At 61.1% G+C, this 22,444-nt stretch overlaps 1 protein-coding gene across 2 annotated transcripts; it reads left to right on the forward strand.

Moving 5' to 3' along the window:
* Window positions 1-2,764: 2,764 nt before the first annotated feature.
* On the forward strand, window positions 2,765-21,624 carry LOC115945877 (uncharacterized). 2 transcript variants are annotated; one of them, XM_034060995.1, is made up of 32 exons: window positions 2,765-3,251; window positions 6,192-6,299; window positions 7,677-7,832; window positions 8,482-8,613; window positions 8,720-8,911; window positions 8,993-9,076; window positions 9,162-9,280; window positions 9,437-9,551; window positions 9,823-9,909; window positions 10,210-10,325; window positions 10,492-10,615; window positions 10,833-10,939; window positions 11,032-11,113; window positions 11,287-11,412; window positions 11,490-11,621; window positions 11,855-12,111; window positions 12,245-12,368; window positions 12,534-12,728; window positions 13,029-13,184; window positions 13,653-13,873; window positions 14,184-14,361; window positions 14,657-14,803; window positions 15,022-15,408; window positions 16,926-18,467; window positions 18,711-18,791; window positions 19,010-19,096; window positions 19,209-19,300; window positions 19,514-19,599; window positions 20,130-20,196; window positions 20,324-20,484; window positions 20,759-20,893; window positions 21,104-21,624. In XM_034060995.1, the coding sequence occupies exons 1-32, from the start codon at window positions 2,823-2,825 to the stop codon at window positions 21,337-21,339; spliced, it is 6,261 nt and encodes a 2,086-aa protein (XP_033916886.1). In that variant the 5' UTR covers window positions 2,765-2,822; the 3' UTR covers window positions 21,340-21,624. The 2 variants fall into 2 exon arrangements, with proteins under 2 accessions (XP_033916886.1, XP_033916887.1); XM_034060996.1 differs by having other exon boundaries at window positions 16,932-18,467.
* Window positions 21,625-22,444: the final 820 nt, after the last annotated feature.

Consider the following 22,444-nt stretch of genomic DNA (forward strand, 5'->3'; position numbering starts at 1 on the left):
TCATCTTTGTGGCTCTGTGCTGGACTCAAGCAATTCCCTGTCCTTCTTGAACTGGGGGGCCCAGAACTGGATGCAATATTCCAGATGCGGCCTCACCAAGGCAGAGTAGAGGGGGAGTTGGTGTATTTCAACATGTTGGTTAATTTTCAAAGTTCCTTCATGAAATGCATCCTCATAAAAATCATCATGAAACGTAAACTAAAGTATCAAGGCTCAAAGTTCCACATAAACACATAAGAGAAGTTTTTACCTGGATTCAAAGCTCTTACTCGGACCTGATTTCACTTCTAGAAGAGCATTTGTGTCTACTTCATGGTTAGCCTTCCCTGGAAGAGGGGTTCCAAGTGGGACCACCTGAGGAACTGAGACAGAGCCAGCCATCCCTTTCTCCACAGTGCTTCTCCTCTTGCTTTCCCTGTGGGACTGGAGGACAGGATTCCCCTGGCAGGCATGGTAGGATGGGAGCCAGTTCCCTGGGCTCAGCAGGGCTTTTCCTAGGAATAAGCAAGGCTCCATTCTCCCCCATCACTGCGGTCACGACCACTGTCCAGGGACACTTCGATTTCGATCCTTTTGCGCCCAGCAGGCTCAGAGGCAGGGCACTGCACAGGCCCTTTGCATAGGGAGGGATATTTCCGCTAGGGCTGTACTGCTGGGGAAATAGAGGCACTGAGCGAGGCAGCAACTTTCTGGGATCAGATGCAGTGAACCCAGGAGTCTCCAGAGCAGGCCAACCACCGCACCCGCTGCCTCCCCAGTAAAAGGGGAGAAGCTCCCTCCCAGGGAGATAGATGTAAACCCTGAGCCAGCTGCACCAAAGCTTTGGCTCCTGCTACCTTCACCCTTTCCCCATAACACAGCAGCGCACAGCAGAGCAGTGTGCTGGAGCCAGAGCCCTCTGACCATGGCAGAGCTCAAGCGCCTGCAGGAGGCCAGTCCCAAGGGCTGACGTCAGGCACAGTCCTTGCAGCTCCTGGGCCTGGAGCTGAGCCCTTGGGGAGCTGTTTCTAGTTTCGGCACACGATGTCTCTGTGCTGAGGCGCAGCCAGCCTGCTTTCCTCATCCATGGCTGGCTCCTTGAGAGGAATCCACAGGGCTGGGAAAGGTCACCCTGGCTGAACTAATGGCCCTTGGATGGGACTCCCTGGGCAAGGGACAGTTTGCATCAGGCAGGCTGGGAGATGGAGGAGTAGCTTTTAGTCCCTTGTATCTGTTCATTTGCCTAATTCTGCTTGAGTGGGAGCCAAGGCAGGGTTTTTGAAGAGAACAACAAGGGGAGGAAATTAAGCCAGACAGCCACCAGGAACAAAACAAAGGTTAGGAGCAAGAGGGAAGCGGAAGGGCACGGACATGAACCATGGACCTTCCTGCCTGCACCTTGGCTAGCTTGCACTCTCCTGGCCTGCAGGACCCTGGCTGCTTGCCCCAGGCTAGCTCAGCTTGGGAGCACAGCGGGAAAGCATGGGACATTGGTTACCAGCCTGCTCTGGAGCCCCACGTGGAGCCAGATCCCACCTCTTTCCTCAGGACAGTGCCCATCTGCTCCTCTGTGCTTCATGTCCTGGGCCATCCCTTGCCATGCTCTCCTCTGCTGTCCGACTGCTCTGCATTCCTGGCCCTTGTGGGAGCAGGGTGGCAACCGCTGGTGCTAGCAGAGAATGACAGGCATATTTTGGATCTGGCTGCCTGCTCAGGGCTTAGGTGAAGCTTGTAGTGAAACAGGACCCCCTCCTACCAGCCCGCATTTCTGTGGTAGGCAGATGTTGTTCCTTCCTCACCCCCCTTCTTCCCCCAGCACTGCCACCCCGACAAGCGGGGTCCCGTGCTGAGGAGCAGTATCGCTTACAGGGAGCATGTGTCTGGCTTGGGAGGAGGGGGCATTTAAATGGGCAGCTGTTTTTTTGTTGTTATTGTCCCTTGCTCTGGAGCTGTTCCTGCCATTTGGGCTGGTGGCAGGTCCACGTGGGGGGAGCTGAACAGTGCAGGCTCCTCCGGGAGAACGAGCTGAGCGGTGTCCCGGAGCAGGAACGATTCCACGGAGGGTAAGAAAAGAGGGAACGAGGTGAGGAGGACAGAGGTCCCCTCCAGTGTTTCTTCTCCGAGCATCCCGCAAGCAGCCCCGCGCTCGGGCTCCCGCATGGAAGCGTGAGGAGCTCTCGGGCACCCTCCGGTCCGCTGCGGCACTTCGGGGGGAGCCGGGGTCTGACGGTGTCCCCGCAGGCTCGGGGGGGCAGCATGCCCGCCCCGCCGCTGGCCGCCCCGCTGCTGCGCGCCCTGCTCGCCCGCCTGCTGCCGCTGGCCCGCAAGCGCCTCCTGCCGCCGCTCCGCCGCCTGGGCCGCCGGCTGCGCTCCCGGGAGAGCCGCCAGGCCGTGCTCACCTGCCTGCTCTGCCTCCTCAACCTGCGCAAGAAGGTGGACGACTGACGCCAGCGGTGCCAGGGCCGGGCAGGGAGCGGCGGGTCCCCCCCTCCAGCCCTGCCCGCTTCGGGAGGAGGGACCGGGGCAGGGGAAGGTCCGCCCAGCCCAGCCCAGCCCAGCCCAGGCAGCCGGGGCCGGACGGCTGCCCGCTCCTCGCCGCCCGACCATGGGAGCCGGGCCGCCCCTCGCCCCGCTGCCCCCCGACGTGGGGCCGCCCCGCTGAGCGCCCCCGCGGGAAGGGGCGGCCCCGCCGCAGCCGCCCGCCCCGGGGAAGGAGCCGGCGCCGCCCGAGCTGTGTCCATCACCGGCGCTCCCCGGCGGCGGGGGCCCCGCGCTGCCGCTTCGCCCCGCGCTGCCCGGGCAGCGGCACCAGGCCGCCCCCCTGCCGGTCGGCAGCGGGGAGGATGTCGGGCAGCACGGCGAGGAAGGTGCAGCCCTTCACCATCAGCACCAAGCTCTCGCTGCCCAAGTGTGCCGCCGACTTCCCCACAGACGCCTGCCCCGGCATCGCGCTCACCTCCGCTCTAGACAACCACCGCGGGCTCCGCCGGAGCCTCAACGAGCGCATCTCCCTCTATCTGGCCCACGCCCGGGCTGGCCCAGTCGCCCCCGAGGGTCAGCCCCGTAGTCCCAGCCCCGGCGAGAATGGGGGCACCGACGATGAGCGGCTGAACCGCAGCTCCCTCGCCCGCTCCATCAAGAAGATCACGCTGTCCAACTGGCATGGGGAGACCGGCGCAGGGGACACAGCGGGACCTGGGGACCCTGGCCGTGCAGGCGGAGAGAGGAACCACAACAACAACAACAGTAGGCCAGGGAAAACTCAGTTCAAGGTAAGTGCTACCCATACCCTGTACCCTCCTCTCCGTGTCTTCTTTGCAGTACCCATTCCGGGCTGCCAAGAGAAGGGTAGATCCTGAGGAGGTCCAAGGGATCAGTCCTGCCTTGTCCCCATGCCCTCGAGGTAGTACTCACTCCAGGGCTCCTGGGGTAGTTGCTTTTCTTCCCATGTCCTCTTCCACATTCCCCCCTCCCACACTTCTCTGTGCTGCCAGGCTGTAGGGCAGAAGGTCTTTGCTGGAGAAGAACTTTCAGTAGGGCTAAGGTGACCCAGAAAGCTCTGCCTCAGAGCCCGGCTATGGAGGGCTTAGCTCTTGGGATGCCTGGGATGAGGCAATGGTGTGTGGGGAGCTGAGAACTCACTCTCCCATTTACCAGAGGGGAAACGGAGGCTGGGAGAAGGGAAGTGACTCATAGAGGGCCACACAGCCAGGCAGAGCTGCGACAAGGCTAGGAGCAGGACAGTGGCTCCCGTCACCCCACCCTCTGGGCCTGAGCCCTAGCAGGCACAGAGTTCTCAATCCATCAATGCCAGAGTCAGGGAGCCCCCCTGTTGAGGCTGGGATGGGGCAGAGGGCAGCTCAGAGACCTCACTGCTGCTGACAAGAGCAGGCAGGAACTCCTTGGGATTTAACCCTGAACCGCAACAGCTGGTTTTCCGGTGGGATAGCGCTAGGGAGAGCAGCACAGCCCACTGCCAAAACCCTCGTCCTCATTGCCAATAAAGGCCAGACACGGCCTCGCAAGAGCTGCCGCTTCCTCCGGCACGCAGGCAGCTCTGCACTGGGCAGCCAGAGCCTGCGCAGCCCAAGGGGCATCGGCATGAGGGCTCCCCTCTTTCATATAAGGCAGGGACATGTGCTCAGCTCCGCAGTGTGGTGCGGGACTTTCGGGAAGCTGCCAGGATCGGCCCCTCCTTCCTGTCCGGCCTCGGGGGTGGAGCTGGAAGGGGGGGAGCAGGCTGCAAGATGGAGCTTTGGGTGGCAGAGAGGGAGCCAGGGTGCAGGGGAAAACGTGTGTTTGGTGGGATGGAGGATGCAGTACAGAAGGGAACACTGTCCTCCTCAGAAGACACATCAGCAATTTCCCAAGCGTGCTCCTTGGCCTTTGGCTCTGTCCTGCAGGAATGCGGGACTCCTCTGGGATGGGCACAGTCCAGCCCAGGAGGGTCTGACCCTGGTCTTCCTACTCATGGGACATCATTGGCACTTATTTCTCTATGGGAATGTGAAGAGCATATGTGCCACGTTAATCTTACCCGTATGAGGGAAAGAAGTGTTCACAGAAGAGGCAGCTGAGGCTGCTGCTCTCATTTCATGTGTGGCTTTGCCCGTGTTGTGAAGCCTGGGGTCCTGCTGGGGAGCGGCTTGATGCCGAGGAGGGCACAGCTCCTTCTCCCAGCCTTTGGTTGCTGTGAGTTTGTTGTGAGGGATCAGGGAGGGGGGGCAGTCCCGGTAGAGCAGCTCTGCGGGAAGGATGAAGTCATCCTTGTGCCGGCAGCCCTGTTTTCCTGCGGCTGACGATCGTGAGACGGGGACTTTAAATAAAGCTCAATGTCACCTGCAGGCTTGTCTCCCACGGCTGAGCCCAGCTGCAGCTGGTCTGGGAAGCTGCTGCCTAAAGAGGGGCTTCCTAGGGTCTTATGCCCCGTAAGCATTTCATATTTAGCTCCTCGCCATTCCCTAAATGGCATCCAAATCTTTCAGTCCCGCTGTCAGGCAGGGGGGTGCCTTCTCCTTCTGGCACCCTCCTGCCAGACGCACTGAGCCTGCTGGGCTGTGACTCAGGCTCACTCCCTGCCGGCTCTTCCTGCTCAGGATGGGATGCTGTGGCGTGTGGTGGTGGTCTGTCCTCTGCAGCCACCAACTGGGCTTTGGAGGCTCCAGGAAAGGTCTTGTGGTGCTCATCTCCCAGGAATTACAGGGTTGTTAGACTGCCATCCATGCTGGGACTCTTCTGCAATCCTGCACAAAGCCATTTTCTGTGCAGGGAGGGAGTCCTGCTTTGCCTGCTTTGGTTGTCCCTTGGACAGTGTCCCCAGGTTGTAGTGTGGTGGGATGGGTCTGGCTCTGGCTGATCCACCACCCGTTTGCTAAAAGGAAAGGATGTCGGGGCAGCACACGTTGCTCACCACCTCATGTTGCCCTGTGCACACTTGGATGGCTATTAGAGAAAGAGTAAGGTGACCCTGGGGAGGGAGTGGAAGGAGGTCCCTATGCTGGCCTGCTACATCCAACAGCCCCAGAAAAGATCCATCTGTAGAGGATGAGAGTGATAGCCCCTGTGCATGATCCAATCAATCCCACGCACCTCTCCCCTTGGGGCTGGGCTCCATTAAGGACAAGGTAATGTGGAGTTCATCCTGGACCTCCTCTCTGTGCCTGGCTGCAGCTCCTGGACTTCCTTCCTCCTGCCTCTCCCTCTCTCACCCCCATCCCGAGGGAGCCAGCCCTTCCCTGCAAGCCAGCCGCCCCCTTAGTTCTTGCCTCCCAGCCATGCTGAGGCTGGGGATCTGCAGCTGAGAGGGTTCAGGTTTGTACCGGTGGAGTTAGTGTCCTCCTGTGCCCTCACACCTCTGCCCTGCTGTCCTTAGATGACCAGGGACAGTAGTGACCACTGAATGGGTTTCTGCTGCGTTTCGAGTCAGTTCAAAGGGGAACAAGGTGTCTGTGTGGGAGGGAAAATGGAGAAGGTGCTGACCTTGGGAGTTCTTGGAAATTGCTGAGCACGTGGCAGGAGCTGCAGATGCTGCACAGAGAAGCCTGGCCTGGATGCATAAGGAGGGATGGGCAAGAACTCAGCCAAGTGTCTGGGTACTGCCAGCAGCCTCCTCTGGCCAAGGACATGGGGATGCAGATGCATGTTCCTCCATCCCCCAGCTGATGGGATGGTCGAGCACTTCCAGTCTTATGACTATGCCTTCCCGTCTCTAGGTCTTCCTCAGGAAGGACGTGGATGTGGAGGAAGAGCAGCAGGAGGTTGTGAGCCTCCGGGCTGGTGGTTTCTGCTCACCAGTGGACAGAGGTTCCCCCTTCTATGCGGTATGTTCCCCTGCCCTCGCTGTTTAGGAGGGCACAGCCTGGAGCTGAGCAACTGAGGGCAGCCCCTGGTGGTGAGGTGCGGATGGAGCTTCGCTGCTTTAAATGAGCGAGGGGACACGCTAGGCATAACGGGGCGAGGGGTCAGCCCCTCAGGCCAGTGCCCAGAGGGTTCATTGCTTCCAAGGGAGCAGGATTACAGGCTCTTCCAGCTCTGGCTGTGTCAAGAGACTCAAGATCCCAGAGTCACAGGAGGGCCTGAGAATTTGTGTTGCTATTTAAAAGAAGAAAAAAAAAGAAAGAAAAAGAAAAAAAAAGACAGAGGATTTCTGTAGTTCTTGTGGTTAAGCACAAAGGCTTTGAAAAGCGACTCCCATGCCGTCGGCAGGGCAGCACATGCCAGAGTGCTTAGAGAGCCTTAGTTGCCCGAAGCCCACTGCTCTACATGCTTTTATGAAGTTGTACCCTGGCAGGCTTGGGGTCTGCTTGGGGACAGCTTGCACCCAGCTCCCTGGGGAGGGAAGGCTGCCCTTGGGCTGCCCCAGGAGCAACTTCTGCCTGGTGAGTAGAAGGAGCGAGCCCTGCACCTTCAGGCTTCTCCTGGAGATGCTCAGCCTCCTGTTTGCCACCAGTTAGTGCAGGGTCAGGTCCCCATCCCCGGGCAGCAGGGTGGGAAGCGAGTGCCCGGGTGGCTGTGCTGTCCCTGGGGTACATGCAGCTGGGCCTGGGGCTGAGCTTGGAAGAGGGCAGTGCTTTCGCTGGCTGACCTCTGCTGTCACCCCTGGCAGAGCTGAAGCTCTGACACAGGGTTTCATCAGCATTGCCTGCCCTCAAGGCTGAGTCCAGTGGAAGATGCTGTGCTTTCTGCCCACCACCACTACTCACTTCGGATGGGGCCTCTGGGTGCCACTGAAGGAGCGACAGGCTGAGTTCATCAGGGACCTGCCCCATGGCTTCTCCATCCCATCCTCTGGCAGTGTCCCTTGGGGTGACACCAAATGGGTGCCACAGACAGGAATGTTCCCTGTAGGGACATGCAGCCTCAGGCTGGAGGGGCAGCAAGCACCACATCTGTCTCCAAATTGGGTGCAGGGACCAGCAGAGGTGTTGAGTGCCATCCCACTAGTCTGGAGTGACCCAGGGCTGAGGGACAGCCTGACAACTCCCTGCCAGGGCTGTGAAAACCACTGGTGTAGCCTTGGTAGAGGGGAGCTGTGCCTTGGAAAGCTGGAAGAAAACCCTAACTATGTCAGTGAAAGAATGGGATCAGGGATGAGACAGGCTGACATACCTGAGTTGTGTGTCTGAAATGCTCCTGGGGGATGATGGGGGGGGCTCTCTGTGGCAGCATGATGAACCCCCCACCTCTGCCCACCCCAGCTGGCAGCATCCCTGGCATCATCACCCCAGAAAGAGAGCCCCAGGGGCAAGGAGCCCAGCGCGGCACCCAGAGGCGATGGGCTAAGCAGTGCGGGAGCACCCCTCCTCCTCGACCCGAGCCCTCTGGTAGCCCAGTTCAACCGGGAGATGCTGCAGGTGAGGGCAGATGGGTGCCTGCTCTAGGGATTGCGTGGGGAGTGGAGTGGGGGGCACCAGGGCCTTTCATGTGAGCAGCGGGGGAGGGCGCGCGCTGGGGAGGCTGAACTCCCTGCCCTGAGCGAAGCCGTGGTTGTGGCATGAGATCATGTTTGGCTGCCTCTCCCTGGCTGTCGGCCCCAGGGAGAGGGGGTCAGCCCACACCAGGGCCCTGCTTCCTCCCCATGTGCGCACGTTCCTCCCGGCCCCATCCTCCTCCTCCCAGTCCCTATCCCTGGGAACATGGATGGTGCAGGGGGCTGCTTCTGTGCCATACTGGGGAGGGTGCATGAGTGCTTGAACTGGGGAGGAGGGTGCAGGGAGAAGAGATGCTTCATGCAGGGATGTCCTGTGCAGAGATGCCTGTTCTGGCCTGATGGCAGGTGGGGCAGGTACTGGAAAGAAGCAAGGTGCTACTCACCTTCTCGCCCCCATTGCCACTGATGTCATCCTGAGCCCCTTTTCTGTTTTGTTGGTGCTTGGAGCAGATGGATTGTCAGCCCAAAGAGTACCCTTGAGTCCTTCAGAAGGGTTTGGGCTTGGGTCCCCAAGCTGCGTCCTTGGGTCTCTGATGGAGGTCCCTGGCTACATGGCTCTTCCCACATGGCAGGCAGAGGGCTGGGTGCGAGGCAAACTGCAGGACCTGAAGGATGGCTGCGACCTCCAGGACTGGGAAGAGGTGGCTCAGACGCTGCAGCGGGACTTGAAGGATTTTGAGAACACGCTGATAAAGCTCAACCAGGTGAGGGTGGATGGCGGCACGGCTCCCATTCCCTGCAGCACCCATGTCCCTGTGCTCTCCAGAGCAGAGGGTCCCTGGGAGCCCCTCACACTGGCTGGGTCCACAGATGGGTGAGCAGCTGATGTGGCGGGCCAGCCCCAGCGCTGAGGCAGTGCGCAAGCAACTGCTGGCGCTGCAGGAGCAGTGGCAGCTCCTGAAGCAGACAGCAGCCAGCCAGAGCAAAGCCCTGGGCGGGCTGCGGAGCCTGCAGGACTTCAACAGGAAAGCTGAGCGGCTGGAGGCATGGATCAAGCACAAGGTGTGGGGTGCGCAGAGCGCGGTCCGCGGAGGGGGACAACCAGGCTGTCCCACTGCCTTCTCACACTCTCCCCTGGCGCAGGAAGAGAAGCCATCCATGGAAGCCCTCCTGCAGGAAAGCCCGGACAAGATCCAGCTCACCCGCCGCATCCTTGACTTGAAGCAGGTGAGAGGCTGCTGGGTGACCTGCACCTGGAGCATGATGCAGCTCCTTGAGGGGGTATGCTGATGTCTGTCTCTGCTTGGGCCAGGAGGAGCAGCAGTTCCAGAGCCTGCACAAGGAGCTGAACAGCCTGGCCCAGAAGCTGGAGAAACAAGGCAAAAGTGAGAGCAGGAGCATCTCAGCCCGACGCAAGCACCTCAACAAAACGTGAGTGGAGGATGCACAGTCTGAGCCAGGCACTAGGAGCCAACAGGCTGGGAAGCAGGACCACAAACCTCCCTCCTGCTTCCCTTCGGCCCAGCTCTGCACCGCTGCCTACGAGGGCATAAGCTGCCCTTCACTTCTCCCCTTGCACCGGTGCAGGTGGCTGCGGCTGCAGGGAACACTGAAAGAGCACCATGAGGCTCTGCAGCTGGCCCTGGAGGTGGCTGCCTTCCTCCAGCAAGCGGATACCCTGCTTGGGGCCATCCACACCAAGGTACCAGCACCGGAACCACAGTCAGCCTGGTGCGGGGCTTCTGTATGGTCAGAGCAAAACTGGGCAGGTAGCACCTTGCTCTCATCCGCTGCATGGGGGCTGCTGTGGTCTGGGCACCCTCAGCCTGGGGTTGGGGAAAGAGCTGGGAGACAGAGCCTGTTGTAAGAAGGGGAACCAAAGGGGCAAGCACAGCTTTGCAGCATCCCTTTCTGCCAGAGCTGAGGGAGGGCCCTGTCCTCCTCCTACTGCTCACTGCAGCTTCTTCTTACAGCAAAGGAGCATCTGTGGTGTAGGGAAGCCAGGGGAGGGCGAGCCATGCCGGGATCGGGATGTCAGGGACATAGCCAGCCAGGTGATGGTAAGTGCAAGAGACTGCCTCATTCTCTGAGCCCTGGGAAGCATCCCAATAGAGGGGAGATGTGTGTCCCTTCGCAGGTCAGCACTGGCACCAACCAGCAGGGCTGGGGACTCAGTGAGCACCCCAAAGCCACATGGGGTGGCGGGTCTGTGTGATAATGGGGGACCCTCCTGGGGGCAGGAGGAGACGAGGTTTGGCCCCACAGGGCTGGCAATGGGTTCCCATCGTGCACTTGCACAGTGGCCATGGTGGCTCATCCCCCATCCTGTCATTGCTCCCTGGCTGCTCTCTCTCCTCCAGATGCTGGATGTGACCGTGTCCCAGCTCCTCAGCCTACAGCCCAGCCTGGCAGCCCGAGTGAACCCCAAGCACCGAGAGGTGAAGGAGAGCTGGGCACAGCTGCAGCAAGCACTGAGGTAAGGCATAACCCGGCAGGAGCCCCAGGACCTTCTAGCACTAGAGGTGGAGGCTTAGGGAAAGACCTGTGTTAGCTCCTGGCAGGCTGCCTCTGGGGCATCAGCTCCACTTAAGTTCTCTCTTCATCCTGTGCTTCCCTGAGCCTCTCTTGTTCCCCTTTTACAGGACAGGGAAAGCTCAGGTGCTGGTGAGCAGTTCTCCAGGGGGAAAAGCTGTGGCTCCGAGTGCTGAGTCCCGAGCTGCAGGGAAGGAAGCAGGAGACAAATGGACAAGAGGCCCTGGGAGCATGGTGAGCACAGGCATCTACTTTCCTCCAGACATCTCCAGCACCTTTACCTTGGAAAAAATTAGCAACCTTGTGGGGAAGGGGAGGTGTTAGCAAAGCCCAAGCTGAGCACACCTGGACATGGCCCTACTGCTTATGGGAGGTGATAAGTGCCAGGCCTGAGACAAAGGGAAGCACACCTTGGGCTGGCAAGGAAGGAACAGGAGCCTTTGTGCTGTAGGTACTGAAGGATGTACCAGGGAAGATGGTGGAGCACAAGGGAGGAGAGGGGAGCAGCCCTGGCTCCCCGGTGGCAATGCAGCTTCTTCAGGGAGGGGACAGCAAAAGGTACTGGCTGCGGGGAGCGAGATGGAGTTGGAGGGGTTGGGGATCCCCTGTGCAAGGGGGAACCTTGCAGTTCTGACTGTCCCTCTCTGCAGGAGGAGGAGAGAGGCAGAAGCTGAGTGGGGGATGCAGCAGCAGGAAGCCCATGTGCGGGATGTCTGCCATGTGGTGAACACGGTAATGTCTCCCCAGAAACACACTTTGCTCCCTGTCCAGCCAGGGGAGCCAATGCTGGGAGGCAGGACTCCCTTCCCTGACCCCCTCCTGCTGTTTGAGGGTATGCTGCTTGTGCACGCATACCTGTCCCTAGTCTGGGCACTAGCTTACCACATCTCCCTGCTTGTCAGCAGACTGTGTCCTCACGCAAGGACAGTGTGCATCCCAGAGTCGCTCCATGCCTGGGGGATGTGGAGAGCCTGGAGGGAGCACAGATGCAGTGGGAACCCCAGGATCCCAGCTCCAGGGCCGCATTCCTGGTGAGCCCCCTCAGGTGTGGGCTGTAGGGTGACAGCAGCAGGGCCCATCCTAACCACCCTCCCTGCCTGCCTGACAGGAGGGGCCGGTGCCTGGGAGGACCCCAGCAAGCCCGCAGGTAGAGGCCATGCTGCGGGAGCTGAGTGAGCTTTGGGAGGACCTGCAGAGGAAGCACCAGGAGAATGGCATCGTGCTGCGGGAGATCGATAAGGTACATGGAGGCAGGGTTGGGGTGGGCACAGGGCATGTCCCTGCTGCAGCAAGATGCTCATTAGGACAAGAGCTGCAACACTGGCACTGACATCTCTGGATGGTGGATGGCATCACTCCTTCAACTGCGCCACCCGAGCCACCAGTGCCCTGGGTACCCACAGTGGGGTGGTATGGCCTCTGCCTTCCCTGGGTGGCTCAGAGCCAGGCTGATGGGCTCCCCACTCTCCCCAGGCACTGAGGCTGGTGGGGGAGCTGGACCAGGCCGAGCGGTGGCTGCAAGCCGTGGCTGGGTCACTCTCAGAGCCAGCTGCCATGAAAAGCCCTGTGGAGCTACGCCAGGACCTGGAGGAGATGGGCCAGCTGGAGAAGCAGCTCGTGCTGTGTGGCATCAAGCTGCAGGCACTGCGGGAGGAGGCAGTGGGCGAGTCACCCACCGAGCACGAGGGAGCAAGGAAGATGCAGAGGAAGGTGGAGATGGTGGAGGAGAAGTGAGTCCTGCAGGAAGGTGCCTCCTCTCTGATCCCCAGGTTGGGCAGGGAGGAGGAGGTGCAGGGAGGATGATGCTTGCCACGAAGCAGTGTGGATGGTGCCAGCATGTGTAACGGGTGCCTGTCCTCACAGGTTGGCACGTGTGCAGGCAGCCCTGCGGCACCGGGCAGCAGACCTGCGTGACTCCCTGGTGCTGTCTGAGTTCCTGCAGGACCTGCAAGAGGATGAGGCATGGAGCCAGCAGGGACCTGAAGTGGTGAGCAGTGGGATCAGGCACCCTTTGGGATCATCCAGCATCTGGGACTGGAACTAGGGTTGGTCTGTGGCTGGCAGGGGAACCCCATGGGTGTCCCCCTCCAGTCCAGCTGCCTGCGGGTATGTTCCCCACATCCCTCATTCCTGTTGTTTCTGTTGGCTTCAGCCAGGGAGTGGTCATTGCAGCTTGCAGGGGTCTTTTCCCCTGCTCTTGGCCCAGGCCGGGCAGCCACTGAGCAGAGAGGACTTGAGGCATCCCTTGGGAGAGCTGCAGGAGGCTGTGGAGATGTTGAATGATGCAGCGAAGGAGCGGGAGCGGGTCATGGAGGTGGCAGCAGAGACCGAGAACCTGGAGCGCCTGGTAGGGGATGGAGGCAGGGGTCTGGGGAAACAGCTGGGCAGTCTTGCTGTAGTTGAGCATGCTGGCTAGCTGGGATAAGGCATGCACCTTAGCTGGTCCCAGTGGGACATAAGGGCGTTGGATACATGGGGGATGTTCTGTGTGAAGGTATCCCCATCCCTTCTGTTGCTGCTGGTCCTTGCCCTTCTGCAGGCACATGGCAGGGTGCCCTCTGCCTGGGGTGGCCCGGGGCTGCATGGTGAGTGGTGGCACAGGGGGTCCCACCCCAGGGCTCATCCCTTCTCCCCAATGCCCATCCAGGTGGCAGAGGTGTCCCCATGCCTGGAGGCCCTTCGATGCAGAGCAGAGGCACTAGCTCGTGACACTGCCCAAGCAGAGAGCGGCTTCACTGCGGTGAAGAGTGAGAAAGATCTCGAGGGGCTGCAGGGCTTGCTGAGCCAGCAACAGGAGCTGGAGGTGAGACCCAGGGAGCACCGTGTCCATGGTATGGGGGCGTTCCAGCTGGCTGGGGCCATCCCAGGGAGGCACTGGGCTCCAGGGGCCCAGGTGTTGTGAGCCTTGGCACACCATGGCAGGCTGGGCTGGAATTTTCCAGCAGAGCTGAGCCCTGCCCTGCTCCGCTCCCTCTGCCAGCGCCAGCCAGGCCAAGGGGAGAAGAGCTTACGTCAGCCCCCCTGTGCCAGCGCCTGGCTGCCAGCACCTCACTCATCTTCCCAATGCAGGAGGTGACTCAAGCCAGCAGAGCAGGGAAACCAGGCAGCACTCTGCTCTGCCCATCCTCCTGCCAAGGGTGGCTCTGCTGTGCCATCATCCTCCATCCCCACATCCTCCTCTCCATCCCATCATCCCAGCACGCAGGGGAGGTCAGCCTGGGCACAGAGGGGTTGGATGCATCCTGAACCTTGTCTGCCTTGTGCTCTTTAGCGTGAGGTGTCAGAGACCCTGCAGGGGCAGCTAGAGGAGCTGGAGAGGGCAAGTGCACACCTGGAAGAGCTGTGCCCCACTCGTCTGTGCCCTGTCAGCCGGGAGGTGCAGGAGACGCTGCGTGCCTGGGCAAGGCTGCAGGAGCTGCTGCAGGAGACCCGGGCCCGTGTGCAGCAGGCCAGCCGGCTGCGGCTCTTCTTCAAGGATTACTTGGCCATGATGTGAGTGGTGATGAACCATCAGGGTTGTCTCGGCCATGGCTGGGGGGAGCTGGTGACAGCATGGTGTGGAAGTATGGGCTACTGGTGGGTACATGGGCAATGCCAGAGCTGCAGCCAGGCAAGGCCATGGGGAGCCTGGAACCAAGGGCTGTGCCAGGGCTCCCTGCTATGGGGCAGCCCCACAGCATCTTGCCCTGCCCCACCACACTTGCTGCTACTCCATCCCTGAGCATGGGAATGGCTTCTCTGGGCCCTGCAGGGCTGAGGAGGGAGTAGGTCGTTCCTCAGCCCATTTTTCACATGCCCACAGTTCCTGGACGGAGGACACGCGGGCTCAGATCTTCTCTGAAAGCTCAAGTGGCCACGGCCTCCCAGAGACTCCGTGTGAGGAGCTGGAGAGAAGGATCGAAGGGAAGCTCAAGGAGTTTGAGGCGCTGGCAGCGTCAGGGCAGCAGCTGGTGTCTGAGGAGCACTACCTGAGTGCAACAGTAAGGACAGGGCAAAGGAGGTCGGGGAAACCCTCAGAACCCCCCAAAATCCTCTGTCGACAAGAGGGAACAAGGTGTGGGTGCAGAGCCCCAGCAGGTGAACGGACATGCATTCCTGGGGCTGCTCAGGGCAGGAAGGAGTTGTACTCAGCAGTAGATGCTGAGACATGAGGTGATGTGACCGACTGTCCTCAAAAAGCCCTCCTAAACTGCTCTGTAGTGGAATGTCCTGGTGGGGCCAGTGTCTGTGGGCCAGGAGCCCTTGCAGGCTGCCCAGCATCTCTCCTCCCTTCAGATAAAGGAGCGCTTGGAGGAGCTGCAGAGCATGCTGGGCTGGGTGCTGGTGCGCTGGCGAGCACAGAGGCACCAGCGGGACTCAGGGAGCAAACAGGAGGACAGAAGAGACCCAGAGAGCCCCTCAGGCATGTCTCCCACCAGCCAAGTGAGTACCCAGCCATGCTGAGACTGTCAGGGAGCAGGATCAGCCTTGAGGCTGAGGGCAGCAGAGGCACCGGGTGGAGCGGGTGGTGCAGAAGTAAGGGAGGGGTGTGTGCCAATACCTCTGGGACTCTGAGGCAGGGCAAAGGGAAGATTGTCCTGAGAAAATGCCTGCCTCTGGCAGACCTTCCTCCACATTCCCTCTCTTGCCTTGCTCCCCAGGAGCAGCATGCCCTGTGTGCTCAGCCCCAGCTGGACAGCATCCACAGCCCAGTGGAGTTCATGCCCTGCTCCATCCCTGAGCCTGTGCAAAGACCAGAGCCACGGCTGCGAGTGGGAACAGCCATCTGCCCTCCGGCATCGCCCCACTCGGATGCCCCATTGGGAGTGGAGCAGAGCCAGGGTGAGCCCAGCAGCTCAGCACCCCCCGGTGCAGGACCCCACGAGGAGGCTGTCATCTGGGATCCTGCTGAGACTTCTACCCTGCTGCTCCCACCGCGGGGCCCTTGCGGGCTGGGTGGGACGGTCAACCTCATCCTCAGCATCAGCAAGAAGGGCGAGAAGAAGAAGGTGCAGCCGGTGCCTGGAGGCGAGGAGGCACTGCGGACGGTACGTGCGGATGGCAGGCGGCTTCCGCAGAGCCATGGGTGAGCACACAGTGCCTGTCCCAGGGCCAGCCAGGCTGGCTTCCCAGAGCTGTGCACCCATGCAGACCAGGAGGCTCTGAGAGCTGCAGGGTAGCCCCATGGGCGGTTTTCAAGCGAGCTGTTGGGGCTGTATCAGTCTCAGGAGAAGGGACCTTTGGCTGTGCCAATGCCAAGTGATGCCCAAAGGCTGAGGACCAGCTTGTGCCACCCCCTCTGCCTGCGCTCTCCTGCTCTGGCTCCTTCACCCACTCTGCCCTCAACTCTCTCTGTGTCTCTCTCTCCCCCTGCTCAGCTCCCTGCCACTAAACCCTCAGGCTGTAAAACCTTTTGGAAGCGTTGCCAGGGGCTTTTAGGAAACACTTGGGGTAGTTTAAAGCGAAAGAGAAAGCCGCCTCACCAGCCAGTGCAAGAGGTAACATCCCCAGGGGAGGCTGCATGCTGGGCAGAGTGGCTGCATGGTGTGAACCTGCCTGCTACCAACCCTCCTTGCCATGCTGCTGTGCCCTGCCAGTGGTGGTCCCTCAGGAGAGGGGAGACCCTCCTGGTGCCACGAGCTCCAGAGTGTGGTGGGTGCTGGGGCATGTGAGGAGGGAGTTTGGGCAGGGCTGGCCGCAGTTTGTCCCCCTGGGTAGTTGGTTCTGGTAGCCATGGTAGGCGGGAGAGCTTCCCCCCTCCATTGCCAGTGTGCAGCAGTGGTCCCTTGACTGAAGGGAGCAAGGGTGGATGGGGCCATGAGGGTGTGTGTCTGGGGAGGGCTCTCTCCGGGCTGCATGGCTTGTAACCCTGGGGCTGGGAGCCTGGTATGTTGTTGGTGCTTGCATCCGTTTGTTGCTCCAGAGTCCGCATGAAGCACTGTGTGTCCCAAGGACAGCCATGGCTGGGCACCCCAGCACAGCCAGGATGGGTAGCCCAAGGGAGAGGCCCCAGGGTGGAGAGGCCAGAGGGCACTGGGGCAGGGCGAGAGGCTGCCAGGAGAGTTCTGGTAACAAGCACCCTCCAGCCCAAGGAGTACAGGGCATACTGCTGTATGCTGCGGGCAGCCTTGCAGTGTGGAAACCCAGGAGAGGGGCTGTGGCTGGGCTGGAGAGGGGCTGTGCAGGGAATGGGGGTGCTCAGCCCCTGCCCAGTGCACTCACAGCTCTGCCGCCTAGGGGCATGCAGGGGTGAGCAGCAGTGACTGCTGCCTCAGTACCCACCCCCAAGTGATGGCGGTGTGGCAGGAGAGCTGTATGGCATAGGCAGCCCCCACTGCACCCCAGCAGAGGTTCCTCTGCCTTCATGGAGGTGAGAGCAGCCCTCAGGGGGCTGAGGTGAAGCCATGCTGCTCTCAGCTTGCCGTGTGCTGCTGGTGAGCGTTTTCAGCTGCCTGCTCCCTGGCTCCCCACTTGCCTAGGCACAGGATGGAGAGAGGGTGGTCGGTGCCGGGTAATGGAGGCTTCAGCCATGAGGGTCACACCTCTCTTGTCTCTGTGTCCCCAGGCCCAGGCAGAGGCAGGGAAAACCTCAAGTGTGAAGCGGCTGCCCACCGTCACCCGCCGGCCTCCAGCACCCAGCACTGGGACCCCATCCACCTCTCACACCCTGCCCAAGGCCGGGCCCAGCTCCCTCTTCAACAGCCTGCAGCGGCGGGAGCAGGCGAGGGCAGAGCAGGCCCGGCTGCTGACCCTGCAGGGTATCATGGGTGCCAGCTCCCTGCAGCCTGCGCCCGAGGAGCGGCACGGCCCCAGCAGCACATGGCCTCAGAAGTGCGGCCGGAGGAAGGGGGGCTCAGGAGCAGCCAGTGCTGGACCCCAGCTTGGGGAGCTGCTGCTCTATGTCAGGAACCCACTGGTGCGGGACATTGATGCTGAGTGTGGGGCGGCCCCCCAGGACACCCACCTCCCCAACCAAAAAACCACATGTCCACACCTTTCCCTGGGCTCCGTGCTCAGCCTGGAGCTGCCCCGGGACCCAGTGGTCTTGGGGTGCCACCGAGGGGCCACACTGCCAGCAGGGGAAGCGGAGGGGCAGGAGCAGAGGCAGGTCAGGGTGGTGAGGCCGCAGGAGCCCTCAGGCACACATGGGGCTGTATGGCAGAAGAAGGTAGATGTGAATGGGCACAGTCCCCAGGGGCCTGGTGAGGGGCTGGGGTCTTCCCCTAAGAGTGAGCGAGGAACATGGTTCGAGGAGGTGAGCTTCAACCCCAGCTACAGCCGGCAAAGGGCACATTGTGCTAGGGAGGAGCGCTGGAGCCCGCGGCGCCCTGGCAGCGCTGATGAAGACCCCCTGGACTTCAGGCCGAGCCGGCTGCCCCGCATCGGCATGCTGCACAAGCGGGTCGGACGGGAAGGGGACGAGCTCTCTGCCCGGCTGAGCCAGGATGGCAGCCCCGGTGCCACCGGCAGGGCCAGGCATTGTGAAGCTGCTCGGCTGGAGCTGGGGCCATCCCCTGCTAGCACACCAGGCAGGGCAGCAGCCATGCCCAGTTCTGCCCGCACACAGCGGCCAGTCAGCAGCTGCCAGCCCCGAGCATCCCCGGCTTCCCCCGCTGCTCGCACCCAGCTCTCTGTCCTGGAATGGGATCTGGGGTCCCCTCAGCCCCACAGCCCTGCACCGGGCACCAGAGAGGTTTGCCACCCTGCCCATGGGCAGTTTGAGGAAGAGGAGGAGGAGCTGCAGGCCATCTGGAATGGGGCAGATGACCAGCAGGCACCCAGCATACCGGCAGGCAGCCGTGCCCACCACCGACCAGGGAGCAGGGCAGGCAGCGTACCCAGCCCTGACGCCACTGCCAGTGGGCCCCTCATCCTCTCGTCAGCCAGCAACGTGCTAGTGGCCAAGTTCACCCTTCCCACCGCTGCCCGACTCCTCCACAGCCCTTCGGGAATGAAGAGCCCTGGTGCAGGGCACAGCAGTGGTGGCAGTCCCAGCAGGCACGGGGTGTCCCCCCGCGCAGAGGAGCCGGTGTCCACAGCCCCCTTGGATGGCCCCAGTGCCTGGGATCTGCGGAAATATGGGGAAGAGGAGAGGGAGGTCAGCAAGGTGAGAGCCATGGAGTGCCCCTTGGAGTCAAGCAGTGGGTTGGGGGACATTCCAGGCAGCAGCTGGGTTAGCCGCTCCAGCAAACTGCACCCCGAAAGCCTACAAACAGCACAGAACATTGCTTCTGTTGTCCCATTCCCACCTTGGCATGGCCTGCTGGGCATGGGTCAGGCAGACCCCGTGTGCTCAGGGCCTGAGGTGGCACTACCAGAACATGCATCATTCACCCTCATTTCCTCACAGGTCCCTCCTGGTAAAACAGAGTTTCAAATGATGGAAGGCACACTGGAAAGGAAGCACGTGTTGCAGACAGGAGGGAGGAAGGTACATGCATGGCTGTGGGGCTCCTTCAAGGCTGGAGTGCTGGGACATGGCAGGAGGCATCCAGGTTTTGGGGCATGAGTGAAGCCAGGGGTGCTCCTGGCCCTACCATGGCAGTGCTGCTGGGAGGGCAGAGCCCACTGGGGCTGGGATGCACTCTGGGTCCCATGGCCTTCTCCCAGAGCTGCTGGTGTCACAGCTGTCCCATTTGTGTCCTACAGGCCAGCTGCCGGGCCTGGAGCCTCTTCCACGCCGTGCTGATGAGGCAGACACTGTGCTTCTACCAGGACCGCAGGGACAGCCTGAAGGTGTGGTGGGGGAGTGACATGGGACGGAGCTGGCAGTGGGGCAGGAGGCTGGCAGCAGGGAAGGCAGAACCTGTTAACCCTGCTGTTACTCTTGCTGTTCCCTGTGCTGCAGAGTTCTGTGGTGGCCCTTCCCCTGAACCTGGCCGGGGCAGTCTGCACCCCCGATGCCGAGTACACAAAGAAGACCAACTGCTTCAGGCTTCAGTGAGTCACCCCAACCCCAGGCACAGCCCTCCCTGGTGTGCCCCTGCTGGGACAGACACCCACCAATACCAGCCACTGCTCAGTGGCTCAGTGCAGTGCTTATGATTTCCTTCTTTCTTTCTCACCTGTTTCCCCTCTTTCCCAGGCTGGCAGGGGCTGTGGTATTTGCACCCTGTGTCTGTCTTATTGCTGACTTGTTCTCCCTCCCTGCAGGCTGCAGGATGGCTCTGAGTACCTCCTGAGGGCCCCCTCCCAGCCCCTCATGAACGAATGGGTCTCCAAGCTGCAGCAAAACTCAGGTGAGCAGCCCTTGCTTGTGAGAGGGGCCTGGCTGTATGTGCGTACCATGGTGTGCAGCCCCACTGGTACGTGGAGGGTCAGAAGAGAAGCAATATGGTGTTGTCTCTGATTTATGCCTCCTCCTAGCTTGCCTTGGGAACAGCAGATCTCTGCCAGGCAGGATTTGGAGGCTTTGTTTTCGCACCACATACACAGTTATAAATCGGGAATAGCACAACTGACGTCAGTGGAGCCACAGCAGCAAAAACCTAGTGTCAGGAAAATTGTAGCTGTGCCTTGATCTTCTTGCATCCTCTCTGTGGGGCCTGTCAGCCAGGCAAGGAGACGTGTAATACTGAGGCCTTCCCACTGCTGTACCCATACCCAAGGGGCTTCAGGTCTCAGCAGGGTTGGCAGGACTGAGAGCAGGCATTGCAGCAGGAGGTCAGAGGGGCCCACCATGCAGCACAGGCACCCAGAGCTGGGGGTGGCTCTGCAGGATGGTTCTGTACGTTGCCTGCACCCAGCAGGATGTTTTCTGTACCCCCAGGTTTCCCCGAAGTGGATTACTTCCAGGTGGCAGCACAGCATGTTGAAGGCACTGGTGGCGCTGGGGGGTGAGTATCCAGGAGCCAGCTAGCCAGACCTCATTGTTATAGCTCTCTCCCATGCTTGCCCTTGTGTGCTGCTCCAGCAGGATATCAGAGGGCCAGTCTGGTTAACTAAATCTCTGCTACTTCCCAGTTTCAGCAAGGTCTCCAGCCCTGGGAGCTCCCACCTCCAGGGGCAGCATCTGGTCACGACCAAGAGCCAGGAGATCGTGGTGCTACCCTCCTCCAATACCTGGCTGCAGCAGGCTCTGGGCAGCCAGGATGGTGCAGCCGATGGGGCTGTGGCAGCAGCAGGTGACTTTTCTGGCTGGCTGGGCTCCTGCTGTCCTCTCACCAGTGCAGAGAGGTGCAAGGTTGCTGACTGGGGGTGAACTGAAGGCTGTCAGTCAGTTTTGAGCTGGGTGTTGTCTGGGCCAGGAGGCCCAGAGCCCCATGCCCAGGAATTGGGTTGGGAAAAGCACCTGTTACCTCCTTTCACTTCCTGGGATACATTTCGCTGTCCCCTCTGGGGCTGACATGGGTGTCCTGTGGTGGCCCTGCTTTATGACCGGTCTCTATTCTGCTCCAGAGGATGCTCACGTGTCCAGGCACAGGGAGCAGCAGTGGTCACCCAGAGGGTCCCCGGGGTTGTGGGACAACAGCTGCCAAGATGACGACTACGGGCTGGTGGCCAACAAGAGGAGGTCCTACTCCTTCACCTCAGGTAGCACGCTGGTTTCGCTGTCACTGCCAGAAGGTGGCACCACTACCCCTGTCCCCACCGACCCCCGGGGGCAGGTGTGATGCTGCTCCAGCATCCACCCGGTCCTTCATTTCTGTGTCTGGGCTGCAGGCCCCCGCTCGGGGTGAGCTCTGGGAGGCTGGCAGCATCTGCTGGTACCCTGCCCTCTTCGCTGACTGCTCCCTCTTGCAGCTACCTACCAGAGGATCGCTCCAGTGGCTGTGCCCAAGGAACCCATGGAGGCCGGGAGCAGCTACTCGGTCACGCTGTACATTGGGGAGCAAGCACCTGCTATGCCCCGAGCACGCTGCCACTCCTTCGTGGCCCGGCCAGGGACCCCACAGGACACGCTGGGGGAGAAGACCCCCTGCCCCCCTCGCCCCAAGAACAAATCCGTCTTCAAGAAGTTCTTTGGGAAGAAGGAGTGAGCCCCAGCCAATGGGAAGAAAAGCCCTAGCCTGCCCTTGGTCCTCCTGGGTGCCATCCCAGCATGATCTCTACTCCCAACACCAGCTCACCGCCTCCCCGGGGGAGAGAGGCTGCAGTGAGCAGCTCTGCTCCAGCCACTGCAGCTCTGGCCTCAGCCCGGTGCTGAGCACCCCTCGTGCCGGGTGCTCTGCCGGGGTGCGCTGGCTCCCCAGGCATCCTGCTGACACGCAGCACAAGCACGGAGTCGGGGGTGTTGTTTTTATTAAAGAATAAACAGACACATAGTGTGGGAGCCTCTTCCTCCAGCAGCACCCATTGGGCTCTTCATGGTGGTCCTTGCTGTGGGGGAAGCCTCAGACGAGGGAGACCTCTGCAGCGGGGTTCAGTCCTACTTGTGGAAAAACCCGAGTCTCACAAGGATGCTTTGTCCTGTGGTTCCTCTGTGCCTGTACCCAGCCCAGCTCATCCCATGGGGCATCTGGGCCCCTTTTCCCTGCTGCAGGAGAAGGGGAAGTCACTGCCTGCAGAGCAAATCCAGAGCCTTGCCAGGCCTGCCCAGCTCTTGGATGGCCAGTGGCCCAGGGCATGGCAGGCAGTTACTGTATGCCATGGAGGGGTCAGGGCAGTGTAGCCAGACCCCCAGGGCTTCCTGCATCCCAAATATTGTGCAACAACTTCACCAGACTACACCAGCTTCAGCTGCCCTGGTTCCTGCCTGCACTGGTAAAGGGGAAGAGGAGGTAGCCCAACCTGCACTAAGCATTCACCAGCCCCAGGGGCAGAAGGGGAAGCTTCCGGGGCTCTGGGTAGCTGGGCCTCTCCCTGGCAGGCTGCGAGCCTGGGCTGCGCACACTCCTCGCCTCCTTATGCATGTTTTGGGGCTGAAAATAGAAGTGCTGGCTGCAGCCCAGCTCTGCAGCAAGGGCTGGGAGAGAAGTGCTCCCGCCACCCCATTTCCCTCCTGCAGTGCCACTGGGACTGGAGGTGGGCACGCTGGAATCTCCAGCAGAGGGGCTTTCTCCGTGCTCCCAGTGTGTGGTGGGAGGACACACCGGCGAGGGGTGTTGCTGTGCTTTTAGTGCTCTCCCTGTGCCTTCCCACCTT

The sequence above is a fragment of the Melopsittacus undulatus genome, chromosome 3, assembly GCF_012275295.1.
Source record: "Melopsittacus undulatus isolate bMelUnd1 chromosome 3, bMelUnd1.mat.Z, whole genome shotgun sequence".
Classification (NCBI taxonomy): domain Eukaryota; kingdom Metazoa; phylum Chordata; class Aves; order Psittaciformes; family Psittaculidae; genus Melopsittacus; species Melopsittacus undulatus.

What these genes read in the sequence shown, in the direction of transcription:
- LOC115945877 (XM_034060995.1), top strand. Translation starts at nt 2,823, where the DNA reads ATGTCGGGCAGCACGGCGAGGAAGGTGCAGCCCTTCACCATCAGCACC. An exon ending in CAAGAGGCCCTGGGAGCATG is followed by an intron (nt 10,616 to 10,832) that starts GTGAGCACAGGC and finishes TTTGTGCTGTAG; the next exon opens with GTACTGAAGGATGTACCAGG. An exon ending in ACCGCAGGGACAGCCTGAAG is followed by an intron (nt 19,097 to 19,208) that starts GTGTGGTGGGGG and finishes CCTGTGCTGCAG; the next exon opens with AGTTCTGTGGTGGCCCTTCC.